At 44.1% G+C, this 24,570-nt stretch overlaps 1 protein-coding gene across 5 annotated transcripts in view; it reads right to left on the bottom strand.

The window, feature by feature from the left end:
* enah (ENAH actin regulator) overlaps nucleotides 1-24,570 on the bottom strand; it is a 116,913-nt gene that overhangs the window by 33,588 nt on the left and 58,755 nt on the right. For all 5 annotated transcript variants that reach the window (XM_075459702.1, XM_075459701.1, XM_075459700.1 and 2 more), the window contains exons 3-5: nucleotides 17,931-18,108; nucleotides 13,153-13,225; nucleotides 5,442-5,743 (exon numbers count right to left, since the gene is read on the bottom strand). In XM_075459702.1, coding sequence (XP_075315817.1) covers nucleotides 5,442-5,743; nucleotides 13,153-13,225; nucleotides 17,931-18,108 — 553 coding nt within the window. The remainder of the gene's footprint in view (nucleotides 1-5,441; nucleotides 5,744-13,152; nucleotides 13,226-17,930; nucleotides 18,109-24,570) is intronic.

The raw sequence follows: 24,570 nt of genomic DNA, 5'->3' as shown, positions 1-24,570 counted from the left end.
AAACAAAACGGGAACAAAAAGCTGAGAGAGGAGAGGAAAGTAGATCACACACATGTATAATAGAATCCGATTCAATCATAGACATCTTAAAGGGTTGTGCAACAGATGTATGAAACAACAAGAGTTATACTAGTTGCAGACTGCATCTTTATGAAAATAATGATATTAAGAAGACAGACACTAAAAGAAAACAATCTTCACCAAGGCCCTATTTTTTACCGTCAAATAAAGTTGTCTAGACATTTTTTGCTTCACCAAGTTTCACAATATTTCATTGGTACCAGTTGTGTTTTAGTATTGTTTGTGTGAACAGGTCCCTCTTGAAAATGAGACAACAGGTCTCAACAAGGCTAACCTGTATAAATAAAGGTGAAACAAAAATAGATACTACTACTACTACTACTACTACTACTACTGAATCAAACCCAAGCTCGCCACAATATTCATATGTACATTTAGATAGTTTTTGATGGTCTACAGATGTTGGTCATGGTTTTGGTTCCGTTGTGTTTTCTATTGTCAAGGCTGTTTAGATTTTAGCTATACTTGCATGCCAAATGAGTCTGGGAATTTCGATTTACATGTACAGCAAATAACCAGATTGCTTTCAAGTCTTGAAGTCGTGACTTGAAAAGGCAAAAAATGTCAGCGCTTGGACTTGCTGGGGTGTTCTGGTGACACAACTGGTTCGTCCAACATGTTGCTTCATTGAATGCTATTTACTTCTTTGGGAAACAAAACAAAAACAGTTCACAGACGCTCAGTTGGCAACACTGAGGAGTAAAGCTACAGCTTACCTTGTTCTTGACAAATAAAGTAAAAGGTAGGGGTGGGGTTGTGCTGTAGGTGAGGAGAAATACACACATTGCCACAGCATTAAATGTTGGCACTGTGTTCAACATTTAAGAGTTGTCTCACTCGTCAAAAACAGCCAAATTAATGACTGCAATAGAAAATTTAACAGTCCCATGAGGTTTAATTCACTGACTACTCTGGCTCAAAAAACACTATATTGGGGGCCTTCGCGGCTTTGCTGCTAGGCCCCCAATAATAGGAAAAGCTACTAAAACAATAGGTGCCTTTGCAGCTTTGCTGCGAGGCCCCCAATAATAGGAAAAGCTATTAAAACAATAGGTGCCTTCGCGGCTTTGCTGCTAGGCCCCCAATAATAGGAAAAGCTACTATAACAATAGGTGCCTTTGCAGCTTTGCTGCGAGGCCCCCAATAATAGGAAAAGCTACTAAAATAATAGGTGCCTTTGCAGCTTTGCTGCGAGGCCCCCAATAATAGGAAAAGCTACTAAAACAATAGGTGCCTTTGCAGCTTTTCTGCGAGGCCCCCAATAATAGGAAAAGCTACTAAAACAATAGGTGCCTTTGCAGCTTTGCTGCGAGGCCCCCAATAATAGGAAAAGCTACTAAAACAATAGGTGCCTTTGCAGCTTTGCTGCGAGGCCCCCAATAATAGGAAAAGCTACTAAAACAATAGGTGCCTTTGCAGCTTTGCTGCGAGGCCCCCAATAATAGGAAAAGCTATTAAAACAATAGGTGCCTTTGCAGCTTTGCTGCTAGGCCCCCAATAATAGGAAAAGCTACTAAAATAATAGGTGCCTTTGCAGCTTTGCTGCGAGGCCCCCAATAATAGGAAAAGCTACTAAAACAATAGGTGCCTTTGCAGCTTTGCTGCGAGGCCCCCAATAATAGGAAAAGCTACTAAAACAATAGGTGCCTTTGCAGCTTTGCTGCTAGGCCCCCAATAATAGGAAAAGCTACTAAAATAATAGGTGCCTTTGCAGCTTTGCTGCTAGGCCCCCAATAATAGGAAAAGCTATTAAAACAATAGGTGCCTTCGCGGCTTTGCTGCGAGGCCCCCAATAATAGGAAAAGCTACTAAAACAATAGGTGCCTTTGCAGCTTTGCTGCTAGGCCCCCAATAATAGGAAAAGCTACTATAACAATAGGTGCCTTTGCAGCTTTGCTGCGAGGCCCCCAATAATAGGAAAAGCTACTAAAATAATAGGTGCCTTTGCAGCTTTGCTGCGAGGCCCCCAATAATAGGAAAAGCTACTAAAATAATGAGTGTCTTTGCAGCTTTGCTGCGAGGCCCCCAATAATAGGAAAAGCTACTAAAACAATAGGTGCCTTTGCAGCTTTGCTGCGAGGCCCCCAATAATAGGAAAAGCTATTAAAACAATAGGTGCCTTTGCAGCTTTGCTGCGAGGCCCCCAATAATAGGAAAAGCTATTAAAACAATAGGTGCCTTTGCAGCTTTGCTGCTAGGCCCCCAATAATAGGAAAAGCTACTAAAATAATAGGTGCCTTTGCAGCTTTGCTGCGAGGCCCCCAATAATAGGAAAAGCTACTAAAACAATAGGTGCCTTTGCAGCTTTGCTGCGAGGCCCCCAATAATAGGAAAAGCTACTAAAACAATAGGTGCCTTTGCAGCTTTGCTGCTAGGCCCCCAATAATAGGAAAAGCTACTAAAATAATGAGTGCCTTTGCAGCTTTGCTGCTAGGCCCCCAATAATAGGAAAAGCTATTAAAACAATAGGTGCCTTCGCGGCTTTGCTGCGAGGCCCCCAATAATAGGAAAAGCTACTAAAACAATAGGTGCCTTTGCAGCTTTGCTGCGAGGCCCCCAATAATAGGAAAAGCTACTATAACAATAGGTGCCTTTGCAGCTTTGCTGCGAGGCCCCCAATAATAGGAAAAGCTACTAAAATAATAGGTGCCTTTGCAGCTTTGCTGCGAGGCCCCCAATAATAGGAAAAGCTACTATAACAATAGGTGCCTTTGCAGCTTTGCTGCTAGGCCCCCAATAATAGGAAAAGCTACTATAACAATAGGTGCCTTTGCAGCTTTGCTGCGAGGCCCCCAATAATAGGAAAAGCTACTAAAATAATAGGTGCCTTTGCAGCTTTGCTGCGAGGCCCCCAATAATAGGAAAAGCTACTAAAATAATGAGTGTCTTTGCAGCTTTGCTGCGAGGCCCCCAATAATAGGAAAAGCTACTAAAACAATAGGTGCCTTTGCAGCTTTGCTGCGAGGCCCCCAATAATAGGAAAAGCTATTAAAACAATAGGTGCCTTCGCGGCTTTGCTGCGAGGCCCCCAATAATAGGAAAAGCTACTAAAACAATAGGTGCCTTTGCAGCTTTGCTGCTAGGCCCCCAATAATAGGAAAAGCTACTAAAACAATAGGTGCCTTTGCAGCTTTGCTGCGAGGCCCCCAATAATAGGAAAAGCTACTAAAATAATAGGTGCCTTTGCAGCTTTGCTGCGAGGCCCCCAATAATAGGAAAAGCTACTAAAACAATAGGTGCCTTTGCAGCTTTGCTGCGAGGCCCCCAATAATAGGAAAAGCTACTAAAACAATAGGTGCCTTTGCAGCTTTGCTGCGAGGCCCCCAATAATAGGAAAAGCTACTAAAACAATAGGTGCCTTTGCAGCTTTGCTGCTAGGCCCGCAATAATAGGAAAAGCTACTAAAACAATGAGTGCCTTTGCAGCTTTGCTGCTAGGCCCCCAATAATAGGAAAAGCTACTAAAAGAATGAGTGCCTTTGCAGCTTCGCTGCTAGGCCCCCAATTAAAGCTGCAAGCAGTGATAAACGGCCCATGCGTCTCTGCTGCGCTCCAGCCTGCATCATGTCAAATAATGTTGTGAAATGCATGTGGTGGATTGCCTTGGAACGGAAGATGAAGATTTAAAACATGGCACTCCCTGTTGCGATCAGAGTACATATAAACGTTAATGTTTCCAGGAGGGGACTGAAGTTAAACTGCTGAATTTAGAAAAAAAAAAGTTTTAATGAATTTGGCGGACATTGCATGTTGTTTTACTTAAATATACAAACTTCGTCTAAATGGCGAAACATCCAAATTGGGGTTGGCGTCAAGGCTACAGCAAAGTTTTAAATAACTTTTAATGTCAAGGACCTTCTGGATCTGATCAAGTTTGAAAGTGATTTGACAAAAACAGTACAAGTTTATTAAAATGTAAGGGCTAGAAAAAGGCCAGGTGATGCCTTGACAATGAGTCAATACTGACACTGTGAAAATGTCCTCAGGCTGAGACCACTGTCAAACATGAAATATGAATGGTGTTGGACAATATAATACAGAGTTAAAGCAACTTCATTGCAAAGTCCTGGTACAAGTGCGCGGAGCTATGGCAATACAAGAATGTTGAATTTGGCATCTGTTAAAAGTGGCGCTGTCAAGAAACCTGTCAACTTTGGTGAGGAGTTGATGTTGATGACTTTGTATTCAATGGCAAAGTATAAAATTCGCCATGGATGTGTATGTGGACAAACATAATTGAAGTACAGTAGTATCATGAAAGTCTTCTGTAATTTTTGAGAAACTTTTCAGTGAATGAGGTAATAGTTCAGAAGAGGTGAGTCAAAAGAGCAAACTATATCACTTCCTGTTCTTAGTAGGCAGGGCTATGGCCTTGAAAGGGTTTTAGGCATTTTGATCTGTTCATGACACAACAGTGATGAAGTCACTTTATCATTACATTTATTTTCATGGCGTGTTGTCTAAATTTGCCACACTGCCCTCAATCGAAAAATGTTAGAGTTTTGGAGATGAGGTATAATCACTCTGTTATCTGACCACAGTTGAAGTTGAAGTGGCTAAAAAGTTTAAAGTAATAGGTCAAAGATCAAAGATCAAATGAACAACTTCCTATGAAATGGTGACATCAGAATTTGTTCAATAACTTTTGAATAACTTTTAAAAAGGGCAGTATGCTTACACTGACCAAGCTTCAGGGAGATCTATCAAGATCAGTAGGAGTTCATTGAAATATGAGGCGTAAAAGTCATGTCACCTAAAATCAGACTTCAAATCAAATTGGCTGACTTCCTGTTTCATTTAGCCGAGAGTACCAAGAGACTTTTTCGTAGACCTTGGCATGTTACATGTATGTGTCACTTTTCATACCTGTGAGTTAAAGTAGGTGTTGGGGCCTATATTCTGAGCGGGACTTTAATCAAATATGCAAACATCTACTGAAAAATGTAAAGTCCAAGAGTGAAACATGTGACTTCCCTTTGCCGCTGGTGATCAAATATTCTGATGCTGTCTCTTTGGTATTTGATGTTTATGGTTGATATTTACGAAATGTACATTATTCATGTTGGTTTTGTTTCCATTGCTGAGGAGCTGCTGCCTGATTGAGCCAAATAAAAGATGTTTCAAATTTCAAGAGTGCTTTTTTTCCTTTGGAATAAGGCTTAAAGAAATAAAAACAAAACAGAACTTTTTTGCCTTGAGAAGAAGAAAAACAGGAAATAAATGCTCTAGAGTTCAAAATATTAATAGTTTTTTTGACAAGAAAGCATTTGAATTCAAGATTATCAACATGCACAAATATCACATACATCTTAAAAATAATCCCATAAAACTGATAACTTCACGTATAAGTACATCACTCACCGGCATTGGAGACGCGTCTCCCTCTCTCCCATTCCTGCTGCTCTCTGTCCAAATGCTCTTGTTGTTCCCTCTCCAGTCGCTCTCTTTCTGTCTTCTCTTTCTCCATCAGCTCATGCTCGGTCTGCCCTTGCTGCTCTTGGCACTCCTGCTCAAGTCGCTCCTTCTCTGCCTGTGCATCCCGTTCCTGCCTCTCATGCTCCTGCTGCTCCAGCATCTCTCGCTCCAGGCGATTCCGTTCTTGGCGTTCCCGTTCTTGTTGCTCCCGCTCCATTTCTTTCTGTCTCTGCAGCTCCTGAAGCTGCCTGGAGGAAGAAAGGTAAGGATGAAATAAGTAGAGTAGTGAGAGCAGAAAAGAAGCAACAGCAACAGTTGTGCTTTTTCATTTAGAATGTCTAAAAATATCAGTCCTACGTTCTATTTATTTTGATTGGAGAAAAAAAAGAGAGAGAGAAAGCACTTACTACAAGCTAAATTCATTACTAAAAAGCTAAATAACAAAAGATTAAATACTTTTGTTTTAGAAACTGTAAAAATATATATATATATAAAAAAGGGTGGGGACTAGGTAATCAGTGTAGGGCCAGTATTTATCTTTCTGACAAAATCTAAATTATTCTAGTCATTTCATAAGTCATTAATAATTTCTTTTAAGCAGAGGGGCCCTGCTCCAATACAACCCCTTAGCTAGCTTGGGAGCACATTAAAAAACACACAATAAAATGAGGGCTGCTTGTGGGTTAAAACTGTTTCCAGTAAGCTGCATTTTTGCAGAAAGAGGAATTACAAGATGCAAAACGATTTTTTTCATTCAAACAATTGATGTTAATGGTGTGGTCAACAGATGTGCTGATCCAGGTATGGTCAGTAGATGGGAGCAAAAGGCAGTGCAATAAAGTCAGTGAGCCTGTAACAGCAGTAGAGGAAAATTACAGAAAAGGAACTTGCAAGCAATGGATCTGAGAATTGTCACAATTAAATACATCCATGTGGGCATGAAACATAGACACATAGAAAGGTAGCCATTATCCAGTCACTACAACCACTTGCAAATATTATGTAATCACCACTTTTGAGGCATGTTTTATTTTGAATGAATGATTGAACTAATGAATGAATGAATAAATTACAAAAAGAAGTAAAATAAATAGATAAATAATTCAACACTAGAGCATTTTGAGTCTGGGTATTCAATTGTAAAGCTATAACCAGAAAGTCGTAATTTGGCTCTTTGTTTAAAAAACAACAACAAAAGCACCGATATTGTGTTATATTTATTTATTTGCTCTTGCTGTTTATCCTGCCAACAGGTTTCTTCAAAAGGGTCTCAAAGATTTTGGAGTAAGACCTGTTACAGATCGTGAACTTGTCCTTAATGTCAGGTGTGTTTCCAGAGCCACTAAAAACAGCTGGAATCAAACCTCTTCTGAAAAAGGACAATCTTGACAAGACACAAATGAACAACTACAGGCCCATCTCAAATCTCCCATTTTTAAGTAAGATCTTTGAAAAAGAGTTTCTTTTAAACAGCTTAATTACTTTTTTTTTTTTGGGGGGGGGGGGGACAGTGTAGAGAGACAGGAAGCAGGGGGCAGGGAGAGGGGGAATAACACGCAGGAGAACTGTGCTAAACTGGTTCGAAACATACTTAGAGAACAGGAAGTACTTTGTGTCAATAGGTAACTTTACATCTGAGCAGACAAGAATCACATGTGGAGTTCCCCAAGGTTCCATCCTGGGACCTCCGCTGTTTAACATGTACATGCTCCCACTGGCACAGATTATAAAAAAACAAAACAAAATAAGCTACCATAGCTATGCAGATGGCAGGCAGATATACATTACAATGTCACCAGGAGACCGAAGCCATGTACAGGCTCTTTGTAAATGCATTGTTAATATGCGATAAAATATTTATCGGCGTTAAATAATCAACGCGTTAACGCGATACTAACGAGTTAACTCGCCCAGCTATTGCCAAACGTTACCTTGTGTTTTATTCTGCTCTGTTAACTGGATGTGCAGTTCTCTGTGCTTTCTATTGTGGTAAGCGATTTTGGTTTTACAGTGGACAAACTGTACAGTATTTTCACTTATATTTAGTTTGTAATAGATTAAAAGTTCAAACATGTTTCATCTTAATCACTGCAACACATGTACTATAGTGTAAACATGCTGTCAATAACTGTTAATTTGATTATCACTGAGTAGCATGTGTTGTGCGGATTAAATTTAGCATTAATTAACCCTGTACCTAGCCCTTTTGTCCATCACTTATACACCAAGTCATCCGAGTATTCCTGGAGATGAAAAGAGTGGGGTTCAGTTGATCACATGATTTCACCAGGAGGCAATGAATTTCATCTGCTGCAGGTTGTAGTCATTCTGTTTTGTTCCAGTAAGTTCCTTTCACCAATTTAGTCAGTGGGAAGTTGTCGGATATGTTGCTAACGCAGGAGAGAACAGAATTAATACATATAACCCTTGAGTGACATTCAGTGACGGCACCAATTTCCTTGCCAACCATCAATAAACTAAATAAAAAATATACTGACTCCGTAAAATACATATAACTTCATTATCAGGCTAATGTCACTGTTACTTACCTTCTGTTCTCTCCCGCCTTAGCAACATATCCGACAACTTCCCACTGACTAAATTGGCGAAAAGAACTTACTGGAACAAAACAGAATGACTACAACCTGCGGCAGATGAAATTCATTGCCTCCTGATCAATATAGTGAAATCATGTGATCAACTGAAAGTGAAACGTAACTCGGAGACGAAAGCAGCACAAACGCCAGTTTTAACGGCCCAAACCAGCACTAAAAAAGTAGACCACTCTGGTTTGTTTTGGAGCAAGATGGGGGGACGGTGACGTCATCGGCCGAAATTATAATTCATAATATCTCAGAGACGAAAGCAGCACAAACGAAAATTTTAACAGCACAAACCAGCACAAACCACTCTGGTTTGTTTTGGAGCAAGATGGGGGGATGGTGACCTTTGGATGACCTAAAAAATAATCTTTAATATCTCAGAAACCAAAGCAGCACAAACGAAAATTTTAACGGCACAAACGGAGCACTAACCGATCAATCTATTTGCTTGAATTTTTCACGTGGGTGGGGTGTCAGCTTCACTCAGCTTATTCAGTGAGGTTTCACTTTTCTCTTTAGTTTCCTGTCATGACAAAATAAAATAGTAAATGGTATATGGACTGTACGTTACAAGCGCTTTTGCTTCAGGCTACACAGTGTGTCTTTCCATTTTCTTTTCAATTTTACACACAAATGGACGCAGCGTTGGAATCTTAGGATTCAGTGTCTTGCAACAATGAGATTGGCAGACGACTGCTCTTCCTCCTCTGCTAGAGCCACTCTTGTAAAATAAAACTAATGGTTTTACTCAAGTTGCTCTTTTTTAGACTTCATGGTTTGGATCTTTTATCTACTGTTAGATGTTTATTGTATAGGGTCATGTGTTGGGATTGGGTGATTACCTAGAAAATTAATAATCTTCTAAAGTTTAAAATGTCCATGAAGTGTTTGACCATCTTCCTGTGCCTAACAGAGCATTAGTTTGAGTGGTGATTTTAAATTGACCATAGGTGTGAATGTGAGCATGCATGGTCTGATTTGTCACAGTGTGAAGGCCTCAGTATGCTTCTCCGTCGCTATCCGTCAATCCGTCTCCATAGTCATGGAGAGGCTCTCCGTCCTTGCGAAGTTCTCCATCGGGATGTCGGATACGCAAGGCAGTTCACCTCCCGATCAGTAGGCGTCGCTACGTTAAACGACCCAATCTCGCGACGTCTAACGTGAAAGTCGTTGATTGATTGTTTACCTTACGGCTCCGTTCCACACCTCACAGTGAACGATGGCGACCGAGAGAGAAAGACTGTTGTTGGAGTTGGAGCTTATTGATTTTGAAATGCAAATAATTTTGACCAATTGTTGACCGGTGCACAGTAAACTCTTTAAAAAATGGCGGTGTTGTTGTTCTGAGAGGAAGGCGCTAAACCGGAAAAGTGATTCCAGAAATTATGTTGTTAGCCGACCAATCACAACCCTTGCGGTCTCTGTTGCCTCGACGGATAGATAGATAGAAATTTTAGCCGACGCACGCAAGAGACGGAGAGCGTCTCCGGGAGGCACTCTGTAGGTGGAGAGGGCTCTCCGTAGGCGACCATAAATCAGCCTTAAGCCCAGTGATGGAATGGTGACCTGTCCAGAGTTTACTCTGTCTCTCACCTGATCATAGCTAGGACAGACCCCACCTCTACCTCAACCATGAACAGGATGAAGGAGGTATAAAATTTTTTTGAAACAACATATATGTTTCAAAAAATGAGCTGTCACCCCCCCATGAGCTGTCACCTTACCGTGGTGGCGGGGTTTGCGTGCCCCAATGAGTCTGGGAGCTATGTTGTCTGGGGCTTTAAGCCCCTGGTAGGGTCAACCATGACAAACAGATCCTAGATGAGGGACTAGACAAAGAACAGCTCATAAAACCCCCATGATGAAGAAGATTTTTGGAGAACGTGTACCTTCGCCCGGACGTGGGTTACCGGGGCCTCCCACCGGGGTCTGTGCCCGTGGGGCTTGGTCAGGCACAGCCCGATGAAATTACACGGGTCCCCCTTCTGACGGGCTCACCACCCGTGGGAGGGGCCATGGGGGTCGGGTGCTTTGTGAGCTGGGCGGCAGCCGAAGGCAGAGACCTTGGCGGTCTGATCCTCGGCTACTGAAGCTGGCTCTTGGGACGTGGAACATCACCTGTCTGCTGGGGAAGGAGACTGAGCTGGTGCGCGAGGCTGAGCGGTTCCGGCTAGACATTGGGGTTTACCCCGGTAGACGAGAGGGTAGCCTCCCTCCGCCTTAGGGTGGGGGGACGGGTCCTGACTGTTGTTTGTGCTTATGCACCGAACAGCAGTTCAGAGTACCCACCCTCGTCTTGCTGGGGGACTTCAATGCTCACGTGGGCAATGACAGTGAGACCTGGAGGGGCGTGATTTGGAGGAACGGCCCCCCCCGATCTGAATCAGAGTAGTGTTTTGTTATTGGACTTCTGTGCTCGTCACGGACTGTCCATAACGAACACCATGTTCAGGCATAAGGGTGTCCATATGTGCACTTGGCACCAGGACACCCTAGGCCGCAGCTCGATGATTGACTTTGTGGTTGTATCGTCGGACTTGCAGCCGTATGTCCTGGACACTCGGGTGAAGAGAGGGGTGGAGCTGTCAACTGATCACCACCTGGTGGTGAGTTGGCTCCGCTGGTGGGGGAGGAAGCCGGTCAGACCTGGCAGGCCCAAACGTATTGTGAGGGTCTGTTGGGAACGGCTGGCGGAATCCCCTGTAAGGAGGAGTTTCAACTCCCACCTCCGGCAGAGCTTCAGCCATGTCCCGGGGGAGGTAGGGGACATTGAGCCCGAATGGGCCATGTTCCATGCCTCCATTGTTGAGGCGGCCGACCGGAGCTGTGGCCGTAAGGTGGTCAGTGCCTGTCGTGGCGGCAACCCCCAAACCCGCTGGTGGACCCCAGTGGTGAGGGAAGCCGTCAAGCTGAAGAAGGAGTCCTATTGGGCCTTTTTGGCCAGTGGGACTCTGGAAGCAGCTGATGGGTACCGACAGGCCAAGCGGAACGCGGCCTCGGCGGTTGCTGAGGGAAAAACTCGGGCTTGGGAGGAGTTCGGGGAGGCGACTTCCGGACGGCCTCGAAGAGATTTTGGTCCACCATCCGGCGGCTCAGGGGGGGGAAGCGGTGCACCGTCAACACCGTGTATGGTGAGGTCGGGGCTCTGCTGACCTCAACTGGGGACGTCGTGAGTCGGTGGGGGGAGTACTTCGAGGGCCTCTTCAATCCTACCGACACGCCTTCCGATGAGGAAGCAGAGTTGGGGAGCTCGGACGTGGGGCCTCCCATTTCTGGGGCTGAAGTTGCCGAGGTGGTTAAAAAACTCCTCGGTGGCAAGGCCCCGGGGGTGGATGAGGTCCGTCCTGAGTTCCTCAAAGCTCTGGATGTTGTAGGGCTGTCTTGGTTGACACGCCTCTGCAGCATTGCGTGGACATCGGGGGCAGTGCCTCTGGACTGGCAGATCGGGGTGGTGGTCCCCCTCTTTAAAAAGGGGGACCGGAGGGTGTGTTCCAACTATAGGGGGATCACACTCCTCAGCCTCCCTGGTAAGGTCTTTTCGGGGGTACTGGAGAGGAGGATCCGCCGGATAGTCGAATCTCGGATTCAGGAGGTGCAGTGTGGTTTTCATCCTGGCCGTGGAACAGTGGACCAGCTCTATACCCTCGGCAGGATCCTGGAGGGTGCATGGGAGTTCGCCCAACCGATCTACATGTGTTTTGTGGACTTGGAGAAGGCGTTCGACCGTGTCCCTCGGGGACTCTTGTGGGGGGTGCTCCGGGAGTATGGAGTGCCGGACTCCTTGATATGGGCTGTTCGGTCTCTGTATGACCGGTGTCAGAGTTTGGTCTTCATTGCCGGCAGTAAGTCGGACATGTTTCCTGTGAGGGTTGGACTCCGTCAGGGCTGCCCTTTGTCACCGATTCTGTTCATAATTTTTATGAACAGAATTTCTAGGCGCAGCCAGGGCGTTGAGGGGGTCAGTTTTGGCGACCTCAGAATCGGGTCTCTGCTTTTTGCGGACGATGCGGTTCTGTTGGCGTCGTCGGGCCGTGACCTTCAGCTCTCACTGGAGCGATTCGCAGCCGAGTGTGAAGCGGCTGGGATGAGAATCAGCACCTCCAAATCTGAGACCATGGTCCTCAGCCGGAAAAGGATGGAATGCTCTCTCCAGGTCGGGAATGGGATCCTTCCCCAAGTGGAGGAGTTCAAGTATCTCGGGGTCTTGTTCACGAGTGAGGGACGAATGGAACAGGAGATTGACAGACGGATCGGTGCGGCGTCTGCAGTGATGCGGGCTCTGCACCGGCCCGTCGTGGTGAAGAAGGAGCTGAGCCAGAAGGCGAAGCTCTCGATTTACCGGTCAATCTATGTTCCTACCCTCACCTATGGTCACGGGCTGTGGGTAGTGACCGAAAGAACGAGATCGCGAATACAAGCGGCCAAAATGAGTTTCCTCCGCAGGGTGTCTGGGCTCTCCCTTAGAGATAGGCTGAGAAGCTCGGTCATCCGGGAGGGGCTCGGAGTAGAACCGCTGCTCCTCCGAATCGAGAGGAGTCAGATGAGGTGGCTCGGGCATCTGGTGAGAATGCCTCCTGGACGCCTCCCTGGTGAGGTGTTCCGGGCCCGTCCCACTGGGAGGAGGCCCCGGGGAAGACCCAGGACACGTTGGAGAGACTATGTCTCTCGGCTGGCCTGGGAACGCCTCGGGGTCCCCCCAAAAGAGCTGGAGGAAGTGGCCGGGGACAGGGACGTCTGGGTTTCTCTGCTTAGGCTGCTGCCCCCGAATTGGATAATAAAGTCCAATTCAAGCCAATTGGAATTCAATTAATTGTAATCATAATTATTTACAAAATAATCCAATTCGTTCATATAGAGCCAATTCTTATATCTTTGCATTCATAACGCAAAGATATAAGAAACAGAAGTAATGACCAAAGAAATCCCAGGAAAGATTAACTTTATATTACAGTGGAAATAAATAAATTATTGAAATGAATGAGCATTTTCATACTGCTAAGGTATCTATACTCTGTATACTGTGTAATCTATGTTCATCAGGCCAAAGTTCTTACCTTCTCTGTAGATCCATCTCCTCTTGTGTTGGGCCATTCTGAACCTGTGCGTTCTGTCTGGGCGATATGGGGCCTGTAGAGAGTGACAAACACACAGACAACTCCTGTTAGGCTATAAGCTGCTGGGCTCTCAAAATCTGTCAGAGTGTCATTCACGTCTACTTTATGTAAATCTCTGCTGTTGTTAGGTCATTCAAATTTAACAGCTATCTATTTATTCTGTTTTGTCAGAGAAACATTTATTATGAGGGAGGAGTGTTTTTTTCTAGGAAAATAAATAAAGGCTTATGGAGGCTTGAGCAAAAAAAAGTAATCTAGCTGGACAGAAAAAAACAATAAATAACTAAATGAATAAACAAAAAAAGTGCCTGTACAAAATGCCTATGGGTTTAGGTGGGAAATATCGTTACAATATGCTTACGTCTTTCATGTAAGATCCAAACACACAGTATAGTTCTATATATGTGCCATTTAATTTGATTTTCTTCCCTCTGATTACATGTTGGTCTGCTACAATAAAGATCTCTGCCTCCTCACTCTGTTCCTGCATAACATTTATATAAATCATGAGCATTTTTCTTGTAATATTTATGATTACTCTAATACCATTATGCCCCTCTGAATCTCCCTTTTTTAGTTTTTAGGCAGGGTATGGACTGAATCGGCTAGCATTTTCCCCCCCAGTTAAATTGCACTCCTGAGGGTTGAGAGGGGATCTTCAAAAAATCTCGTTCAATCAAATCACAAAAATGAAAAAAATTTCAGTGACAGCGAACCATTTACAGGGTACAAGTGGTACATGCTTGTCTCATTGTCCAAACCATACCTCTTGACAATTTGCTCTGAAAATCTTACAGCCCCCCACCTGCTAAATAATTGTGTCAGTAACTTTCCTAACAGCACTGACAGATGATTTCCTTACAGTTGTCTTTCTATTACAGCTCGCTCAAAGGTAAAAACAATACCCTGTTGCCACAGCCACTTTATTCTCAAAGATGTCCCACATAAAGGTCCATTCAGGTCTCATCGAAAAACCGGTGACATTGGTTGCTGGTTCTGTGTTGGATTATGCTGCAATAAATTACAAAGCATATTCTGATGCCTGCATTCTCCTTCCTCTGTGTTCCACTGGTTTATAGTTGTCTTTAAATCAGGAAGGTGAACCTCCAACCCAGTTCCAAATCTCTGGAGGACTGACACAGGCATTTCCCTGTATTTAGCAACATTCATCTCCTCAATTAAGACCAGCTTCCCAGTCCCCACAAACATCCCCACAGCATGATGCTGCAAACACAGCGTTTCACTATGGATGCTGTTTTAGGTGATCAAAGGTGTTGGGTTCACCCCAGATAGGTTTTTTTCTTTTAAAAAAATGGACAAAAAGTTAAATTTGAGTCGAATCTATTGGCGCTTTTCCACTAGCTCCCTTCGGCATACGTGTTTCCACTAGCACGCCGTAGCTGCAACCGGGACGATTTTCCGTATCACCTCAGCCCTGGTTCCAAGCGGGCCGAAGCGTTACTAAAACGTGACGTCAGCCGACTGCCTTCCACTGATTGGGCGATGAGTGTCGTCACTGGAAGCGCCATAACGCGGATAATAAAAGCTAGCGTTAGCAACCGTTAGCTTACCTCCAAACGTCGTCTTTTTGAAGCTCGTAACAAAACTCTCCGGTACTTTTCAATACTGCAGGGGTGTCCACATCCGGTCCTCGTCTGAATCCGGTGTGTTGAAGCAGGGAAACATCTAAAACCTGCAGGGCAGCGGCCCTCGAGGACCGACTTTGGACATCCCTGCAATACTGTTTTGTCTGGCGGCCAGGAGTCTTCTCTGGCTCTCTTCTCTTGCCTTCTGTGCGACAAAAAGCCACAGGTTGAGCAGCAACATGCGCAGCCGTGTTACGACGACCCCGCCCACGTCGTGGAGGCACAAAGTATACTCGTTTGTAATGGAAACACAACCAAACCGAGCCGTGGTGAGCCGTGCCGAGCTAGTGGAAAAGCGCCATAACTAAAGTACCTTCTTCTCCCACATACCTTTTTGTGAACTCTAAATGTGTTTACTTATTTTCATTGTCAGCAATGGCTTTTTTTTCTGGCAACTCTTCCATAAAGCCCAGCTTTGTGGAACATACAGCTTATAGTGCACCTATAAACAGATACACCAGTCTCCACTGTGGAGCTTTTCAGCTAATTCAAGGTCATTTTTGGTGTTGTTGTTACCTCTCCGATTAATGCTCACTTTACCAGCTCTGTGGGTTGTGGTGAATGGCCCTCTCTAAGGAGATTTGTTGTGGTGCCCTTTTGTTTCCATTTTGCATTTTATGATGATGGATTTAATGGTGGTCCATGGGATTTTCAAAGTTTCAAATATTTATTTTTCACAACCCAACCCTGATTTGTGGTCGTGTCTCCTGATTAGTGTTGCAGGCTCTTGAGGCCTTTCAGAACAGGTGTGTATACTGACATCACCTGAGACTGATTGTACACAGCTGGACCGTGACAAATTATGTGACCTCGAAAGGTAAATTTGTAGCTCCAGATCATATTTAGGGACTTCAAAGCAAAGGAAGCAAATGTATATGCATTCACCATTCATCTTAGTTATTTTTTCTTCCTTAGATGTTTAAAAAAAAACAAAAAACTTTTCATTTTCATTTCATGTCACCAATGTGGATAATTTTGTGTAGGTTTATTAATAAAATAAATGTGCAGACATGTCCTGTTTTTGATGATGTCGGACAATTTCCATTTCAACAAAGGGGATATCAGCCTTTACACTTATGTCAAACCAAGGAGATAGCAGCTTACAATCTGACATGGCAAGCCAAAACCCCTGGTACCATTACCACTTGACAACACAATTACTGTGGGTTTTACATACACTATATTGCCAAAAGCACTCACTCACCCATCCACATAATTAAACTCAGGTGTTCCATTCACTTCCATGGCCACAGGTGTATAAATTCAAGCACCTAGGGACCTAGACAGAAGACTGCTTCTACAAACATTTGTGAATGAATGGGTTGCTCTCAGGAGCTCAGTGAATTCCAGCATGGTACCGTGATAGGATGCCACAAATTTCCTCACTCCAAAATATTCAACATTCAACTGTCAGTGGTATTATAACAACGTGGAAGCGATTGGGAACGACACCAACTCAGTCACAAAGTGGTAGGCGACGTAAAATGACAGAGCGGGCACACAGTGCGCAGAGGTCACCAACTTTCTGCAGAGTCAATTGCTACAGACCTCCAAACTTCATGTGGCCTTCAGATTAGCTCAAGAACAGCGTGTAGAGAGCTTCATGGAATGGGTTTCCATGGCCGAGCAGCTGCATCCAAGCCATACATCACCAAGTGCAACGCAAAGCGTCGAATGCAGTGGTGCAAAGCACACCGCCACTGGGCTCTAGAGCAGTGGACACGTGTTCTCTGGAGTGACGAAACATGCTTCTCCATCTGGCAATCTGATGGACGAGTTTGGGTTTAGTGGTTGCCAGGGGAACGGTACTTGTTTGACTGCATTGTGCCAAGTGTAAAGTTTGGTGGAGGGGGGATTATGGTGTGGGTTTTCTTTTTCAGGAACTGGGCTTGCCCCCTTAGTTCCAGTGAAACGAAATCTGAATGTTTCACCATACCAAGAGATTTTGGATAATTTCATGGTCTCAACTTTGTGGAAACAGTTTGGGGACGGCCCCGTCCTGTTCCAACATGACGGCGCACCAGTGCACAAAGCAAGGTCCATAAGGACATGGATGAGAGAGTTTGGTGTGGAAGAACTTGACTGGCCTGCACAGAGTCCTGACCTCAACCCAATAGAACACCTTAGGATGAATTAGAGCGGAGACCGCGAGCCAGGCCTTCTCATCCAACATCAGTGTCTAACCTCACAAATGTGCTTCTGGAAGAATGGTCAAAAATTTGCATAAACGCACTCCTAAGCCTTGTGGAAAGCTTGCCCAGAAGAGTTGAAGCTGTTATAGCTGCAAAGGGTGGGCTGACGTCATATTAAACCCTATGCATTAAGAAGGGGATGTCAATTAAGTTCATATGCTTGTAAAGGCAGATGAGCGAATACTTTTGGCAATATAGTGTATGTAGCATCTTGGTGCAGACACTGAAAGACCTAAGCTTCCATAAGAACAGTCTGCTGTGTCACATCTTAACAACCTCATTGTTGCATTTCCTGTCTAACCTGTTGTTCAGGTAAATTTTCAGTTATTTGTGGTCCTCCATCACCTCCAGCCTACTTCCCAGGATGGAAAGAGTGTTTGGCAAATGTCCACAAACAAGAAATATTCATCTGTGTGCTCTGACTCTGATGCTGCCACAGAGCAACGTTATACCTATAAAGCAGTGAATGAGGAGTTGAACTTGAAGTTTGTCGAAGGGGAATGTGAGGTCAACTGACAACTGCAGCTAGAATGAGCCCCACTGAAAACAGCTGTTGGGACAGATCTACACAAGAAAATCTGTCCCTCCACTAACTTCTATACTTCTGTATAGCTTTCTGCAGTGCTGACAAAGGAAAATGGGGATAGGAAAAAAGAATGACAAAAAGATGAGCATGCTGGGTGAAATCAACAAAGGAAAAGTATAGAAATACATCAGAAAAGAGAACAGAAGAAAAATCAAGCAAATAGAAAATTAAGAAAGATCAAATTAGAGACTTAAGGGAAAGTAACTGTTTAAGTTAATATTTTAATATAGCCATTGTTCATAAATCACTGAGACTTGACTTTCAGTGCTGTTAAAAAATCTGAGAAAGTATTACCTGTGTCCTGGGAGTTGAGCACTTCCAGTGCGTGCATCATGGCACTAGCAAATACATTGGCATCCTCCTTGCTGCCAAAGTTAAGGCCGTAGACCTGTCGAGTGTCACGCCACTGGTGGAAGGTCTGTGTGGCCTGGTTATACTTCAGCCCCTTGGGAATGGCACAGTTTATTACCACCTGCAAATGTCCGGGGACGGAGCAGCAGAAAGAAATATAACTGTTTTGATATCAGTCATTTCTGGGGAAAAAAAAAGGGAGAATCCAGTATCTAATGGAATTTTAAGGAGTACCCAACCTGCAACTTCCTATAAAAGCCTATTTTTCAGGCTTCTCCCCAGAAACCTGTTTGTTGTGTTCGGTATTGTTTTGTTACAATGACATTGGGATTGTGCTGTGAAGCTGACTTGAGATTTACGGTGAGTAACATGAAGGTTTCATTCAATCAGTAAAAGTGCAATCCATTGTTTAATCCTCAATTTAATTAAACACCAAAATGGCAACAATGGGTCACTGTACCCTGTTATGTGGTAAGAAGTCAAATTCACCTGCTTGTAAAGAGGATTCAGTATTGTCTTTCTGTGTGTTAAGGCAAATGCAATGCCAAGATGGTATTGCAAAATGACCACGGTACACAGCCGAGCAGAAATGCCTTAAACTGACTCTCTCTTCGTAAAAATGATGTATGGTAGGTCTCAAAGCAGCTATGCCAAAATCCAAAGGATTGAAACAAAAAACATTTCTACATCCTTCAAATGCAAAGTGGATAACATATTTAATAGAAGGATCTCAATTTTAATTAGGAAGGTGTTGGTAACGTTAAATTTGGGTTTGTAAATTTAACATTAAGGTAACATCACCGAAGCAGCTTTGACAACAGCGCTTCTGGTTAGAGTGGCGCTTTCCCCTATGCTGGCTTGATTTGTGTAAACACACACGGGGCGGGATCATTTCACCTCTGTTGCTATCTCCCTTGCCAGCTCGGAGGCGTATCAGCAGGGGATCAACTTTGACCTGCTGTTACGCCTCTCTTCTTTCACAAATGATACAATGCACAACAAAGCACAAAGATCTTCTGGCTTTCCATATCGCTAAAGACATGGCCCCCATATCAACAATGGAGCAGACCGGCTTTGTGCAGCTGCTAAAAACACTGAATCAAAGATACCAATTGCCCAGTCGCAACTACTTCACAAGAGAGGGCATCCATCCATCCATTATCTTCCGCTTGTCCGGGGGTCGAGTCGCGGGGGCAGCAGCTTGAGCAGAGAAACCCAGACGTCCCTGTCCAAGAAAGGCACTACCCAAAATGTACACAGATGTTAAAGCTAGTCTTGCTGCCCGGCTTGGAAAAGTATCTCTCTACGCGCTGACCACCGACATGTGCAGGGCTCCAGACTGCGACCAAAATTTGAGTGTGCGCGTCTGAATATCACATCTGCTCGCGCATGCGCGACCAGTAAATTGACCCTTTTTTTTTTTTTCTTTAAACACATTAAAAGTGGAAGGGGCGCTTCATTGAATCAGTAAGCCAATGAGAGTGAGAAGGATACTGTATTTGGCTAATGCGTGGAGGGGGAGGGTCCTACAGTTAATCACACGCGCATTTACAAACGTCTGTGAAAGGTGAGAAAGAGAAAGATTTCACATCACAACCTGTGTGCGTTGCAAAATGAGCAAGCAAATTATTGACTCGTTCTTCAGACCTGCGGCTAGTGTGCCAGTGCCACAGTCTCCAGTGTCACAGTTGGATGATGATGATGATCAGAGTGTGGCGAAAAAGGTCCATCCATCCATTTTCTATACCGCTGAATCCGTCGGTCGGGTCGCGGGAGGGCTGGAGCCTATCCCAGCAGTCAATGGGCGAGAGGCAGGGGCAAAAAAGGTCCCAACCCAAAATTTTCGCAAAGAGTGGCTGCGAGAATTCAGCTAGTTGAGGTACTGTAAGGAGACTAACTCCATGAACTGCGAATGTTGCAGTCGCTACCCCAGAACTGCAGGGAACACGAAGTTTGCCGACAGTGCAGGCACTTCGCAGTTTAAACATGACACACTGGTGAAACATAACGTTAGCCTCAAGCATAGAGTATGCCGAGACATGGTAACAAATGAAAAAGCAACGCCACTGCCGGTTGCTTTTAGAAGACAAGAGGCTGTAAATCATAGCGCAGATGAGGCAGAAATGATACCGAAATTTAACACGGCCTACTTCGTCACTAAGGAGGAACTACCCTTCACCAAATTCAAAAGCCAGCTCGATCTTCAAAGGAAGAATGGTTTAAAACCTAACGAAAAATACAACCACGATACAGCATGCGCACAATTTATCGGAGTAATTGCAGATACTCTGAAGGGGAAGACTTACACGAAGATAAAGGATGCTACATACATATCAATTACGATCGATGGGGACACGGGCGTTTCTACAAATGAATGCAAAATCATATATGCAAGGATCCTAAAAGGGAAACCCAGAAATATTTTGATTGGCCACATCGAAGTGAAGCATGCACATGCTCAAGTTTTTTTTTATTCAAATTCTGTTTAGACCCATCCCTAACTTCTTTTGCTGTCTTATTTGAATATTTTTGTAGTTGAAATGTGCCATAATGATTCAGCTGTGAGGTGTGATGGTCGGTTTACCTTCAATGTTGCGTCTTCAAAATTGCACAATAAAATGTGACACTGAATTTGAAACAGCACATTGTAATTTCTTCATCTATTATCAAGGTATTTATGAGTAATACAGTGAAAATGAGTAGAAATGTGAATATTTTGTTAGTATATTGAGTTACGGTGTGTGCCCCTAAAATTCCTGGTTGCGCCCCTAAAATTTTCAGTTGGGGGCTACAGCGCTCCTAGTGAAAAAAGTTAGTCTGGGGCCCTGATGTGGTCACAGACTTCATCTGGCCATTGGTGAGTGTAATATTTAATTAATGGATTAAAAGAAGAAAATATATGACAGGCAAAATTCTCAGTAAAACACAACAGTCTCCTGACACCTGAAGAGGGAGATACTGAGCCGTGCAAGTCCATCAAGTCCTGTATTGTGGATTACCTCAACAGCAAATATGCTGACCCATCCACCAGTGACCTGTTGGACATCCCCTCCTTACTGGATCCCCGCTTCAAGGCTAGGTACATCTCAAGTGAAAAACTTGATGCACTGAAGCAGGGGTGGCCAACCCGCGGCTCTTTGTCTGGTTTCATGCGGCTCTTGCGTTCATATAAAAATTTGTGTTTTTAAGTGCGTGTTCGCTTTGTTTGAGTTCATTACGGCAGCAGTCTCCAACCGTTTTTGCTCCATGGACCGGTTTAATGTCAGACAATATTTTCACGGACTGGCCTTTCAGGTGTGGCGGATAAATACTACAAAATAAAATAATACAACTAACACAGACTCTGTGGTATTTAGTAAATATAATAATAAACTTGAATCCACTGTGTACTTGTATGTAACTTTATTAGCAGCGTCCTCCTGATGTAACATCCTCTCTGCCTCCTAACGCTCTCTGGTTGCTATGGTAACGCTTAAACATGCCTTCAAAATGCAGCTTTCTTTTTCTTAGTGGTCACAGCCTCTTCTTCTCTCTCCTCACTGGGAAGAAGATTTCCAAACACGTCTGTTTTTGACTCGTTTTTGCTTGGTTCGTGGGTTTAATATCAGCGTTGATGCGTCACGTGACCGAGACGAGACCGAGTCAAGAACAGACGGATGGAACGGAGAGAATTCGGTCATTTTTCAAAAATAATGTGGCTCTTAGTGGTAACACAGTAAAAAATGCAGCTCTTAGTCGCTGACCGGTTGGCCACCCCTGCACTGAAGCATAAAATCATCACAGAGGTGGAGTATTTGTCCAGTGACCAGGCCAGCAGTTGTTCTGAGCTGCCTGAGCCAGCTGTTACTGAGCCTGCAGACCAAGGGGAGGCAGCAGTGCCAGTGGCACCCACAGCTAAAAAGAAGAAATCTCTGGCGAGCTTCTTTGAGCACTGCACGCACACGGAAGGACGCAGTAGAAGCTGAGCTTTTGAGCTACTTGTTGTCAGTTTGTGTAGAGAGTGATGCTGACCCTCTGAAATGGTGGAGGAGTCATGAAGTTAACTTCACAGCATTGAGCCGCCTGGCAAAGAAGTTCCTTTGTGTGCCAGCCACCAGCTCCCCTTCCGAAAGGGTGTTCAGTTGCAGTGGGAACATTGTAACTTGCCACAGGGCATCCCTAAAACCTGACAGTGCTGACAGGTTAGTTTTCCTGGGACAAAATCTGTAACTTGTACAGAAGTTGGTTTGTTACTTTTTGTTTTCATTTGTTTTTGCTCTTTTTGTTATTTGTGCACAGAGATACCCTGTCTATTTAAGTGTTTGAAATGTGCACAAAGAGATGCACTTAAGGTTCTGTTTCCATTAATAAAGGTGCCTAGGTGACATTTGACATGTGGCTTAAACTTATAACTGACTGTTGCCTCTTGGGAAAAAATTAATCTAATATGCTATAATACTTTGGAGTAAACCCCAATTACGTCACAGAAAAAATATCGATATATATCGAGTATCGCCATTCAGCTAAAAAATATTGAGATATGACTTTTAGTCCATATCGCCCAGCCCTAATCAATACAGTTAATTTTGTCATTGTGTAACTATTCAAACTGCATCACTGAAAGTGTCTTTTTTTTCTTATTTTGACTGACACTCTCCAAAGCATATCTAGTGCAAACATCGACTTCACAGAAAAAAAGTCCCATACACAGTAAAGCTTCATGAAACACTGCAGGAAGTCCATTTTTATTAGTGGACCTCTTCCGACACTAAACCGTGGTGCAGGATGTTTCAGCAGACTTTTCAGCCTAAACTCGTGGCTCCAAAACACGTGTAAAATTCCCAATCTGAATTTCATCGAATTCGATCTCTGCAGCACAGCTCATTCACTCCATCATACCCAAAAGTCGTCGTCCACGTTGTCAAAATCTAAATCTAAATAGCTTCCGAAGGCTACTTTCACCAAACTGTTATCAGTGAGTAGATGAACGCATTTTATTCCAGAAATAAGGTCCAGGTTTAAAAAAAAAACAAAAAGACTTCCCCTTTAAGTCTGATGGCATTCACCCAAACCAGCTGGGCTCGTGTGCTTGTTTCCAATATACAGCACATGGTCCAGTCGGCAACATGTGACTGACATGTTCATGTCACACACACTCATATCAGTCTTCTGTGCCAATACAACCAGCACACGAGGCTACTCAACTCACCAGCCCATCACCCTGCACTCTGCCATCAGGGTCGCCTGTACCTCAGAGATCTATATTCACAAAGCAGGACAATAAAGACACTTCTCACTCTACATCAGTAATCCCTGTTATGACAACCATCAGGCAAACCAGACAAAACAAACATTGCCACCGAAGTAGGGCGATGGACCCCCTCAACATTCGCCACCTGGGGTACTCCACAAGTCCAAGCCTTCCAGCTGACTCTGTAGTCAAGGTGGCACTAGTTAATACACGATCAGTAGCTAATAAGACCTTTATACGAAATGACTTCTTCACCTCTCGATGTCTGGCTTTTTTATTTTTAACAGAAATCTGGCTTAACGTGGGGGAGCTGAGTCCGTTCTCTGAACTTTTCCCCGATTGTGCTTACTTCAGTTCACCTTGGACCACTGGTCGAGGAGGAGGATTAGCTGCTGTATTTAAAGGAGCAATGGCATGAAATTTTCACATTTTAAGGTTCTTTAACATTAATATGAGTTCCTCTAGCCTGCCTGCAGTCCCCCAGTGGCTAAAAATTACGATAGACCTAAATTATTCTCCACCTTTGGTAATGTGACCATGCAGATGGCCTGATCGAGAAAGCTGCCGCTTATGACGTGGAGGTTGTTTCCTCCCAGAGCCCGTATATGGCTATGCCAAAACTGCCTTTCCCCGCCCACAGCTCTTTGGCCAGCTCATTGCTCTGTACATGGATGTAAAAAATCTGTTTAGAGCTCCTGCATCAGAACCTTTAAAGAGCCAGTGGACAGATTTAGTTTTTTCTGGGAAAGTGACGACAGAACCGAAGAGATTTGTGTGTGCGCCAAACATTTCACCGATGAATGTTTCCAGAACTTGGGCCAATACCGAGCCCAAGGGAGAGCCCATACACCTGGCGAAGGAAACTCATTTCGGCCGCTTGTATTTGCGATCTCATTCTCTCGGTCACTACCCACAGCTCGTGACCATAGGTGAGGGTAGGAACATAGATTGACCGGTAAATTGAGAGCTTTGCCTTCTGGCTCAGCTCCTTTTTCACCACGACAGGCCCGCATTACTGCAGACACAGCACCGATCCGCCTGTCAATCTCCTGCTCCATTCGTCCCTTACTTGGGGAAGGATCTCATTCCAGAGAGTAAGTAATTTAACGCTCTATAATTGTGTTGCTTTCCTGTATGTACAGTATAGTTACATAGCTTGTTACCACAACAAAGGGTTTGTATCGTTAGCTATGCAGCTAATAGCATCTGCAAGCTCTTATCTCTGCTAACTGGGCTGTTGGAGGTGTTTGCATGCCCATGAGATGGTTAGCTAGCTCATTTTAGACCAAAACCCCCTACTTCAAGCTTCCTGAAGAACAATGAATCCGCAAATTCAGTGCATTTCATCAGGAT

The sequence above is a fragment of the Odontesthes bonariensis genome, chromosome 24 (genome assembly GCF_027942865.1).
Source record: "Odontesthes bonariensis isolate fOdoBon6 chromosome 24, fOdoBon6.hap1, whole genome shotgun sequence".
In the NCBI taxonomy this organism is placed as follows: Eukaryota; Metazoa; Chordata; class Actinopteri; order Atheriniformes; family Atherinopsidae; genus Odontesthes; species Odontesthes bonariensis.
Note: the sequence above shows the minus strand (reverse complement) of the source record. Positions and strands in the feature narration are given on the sequence as shown.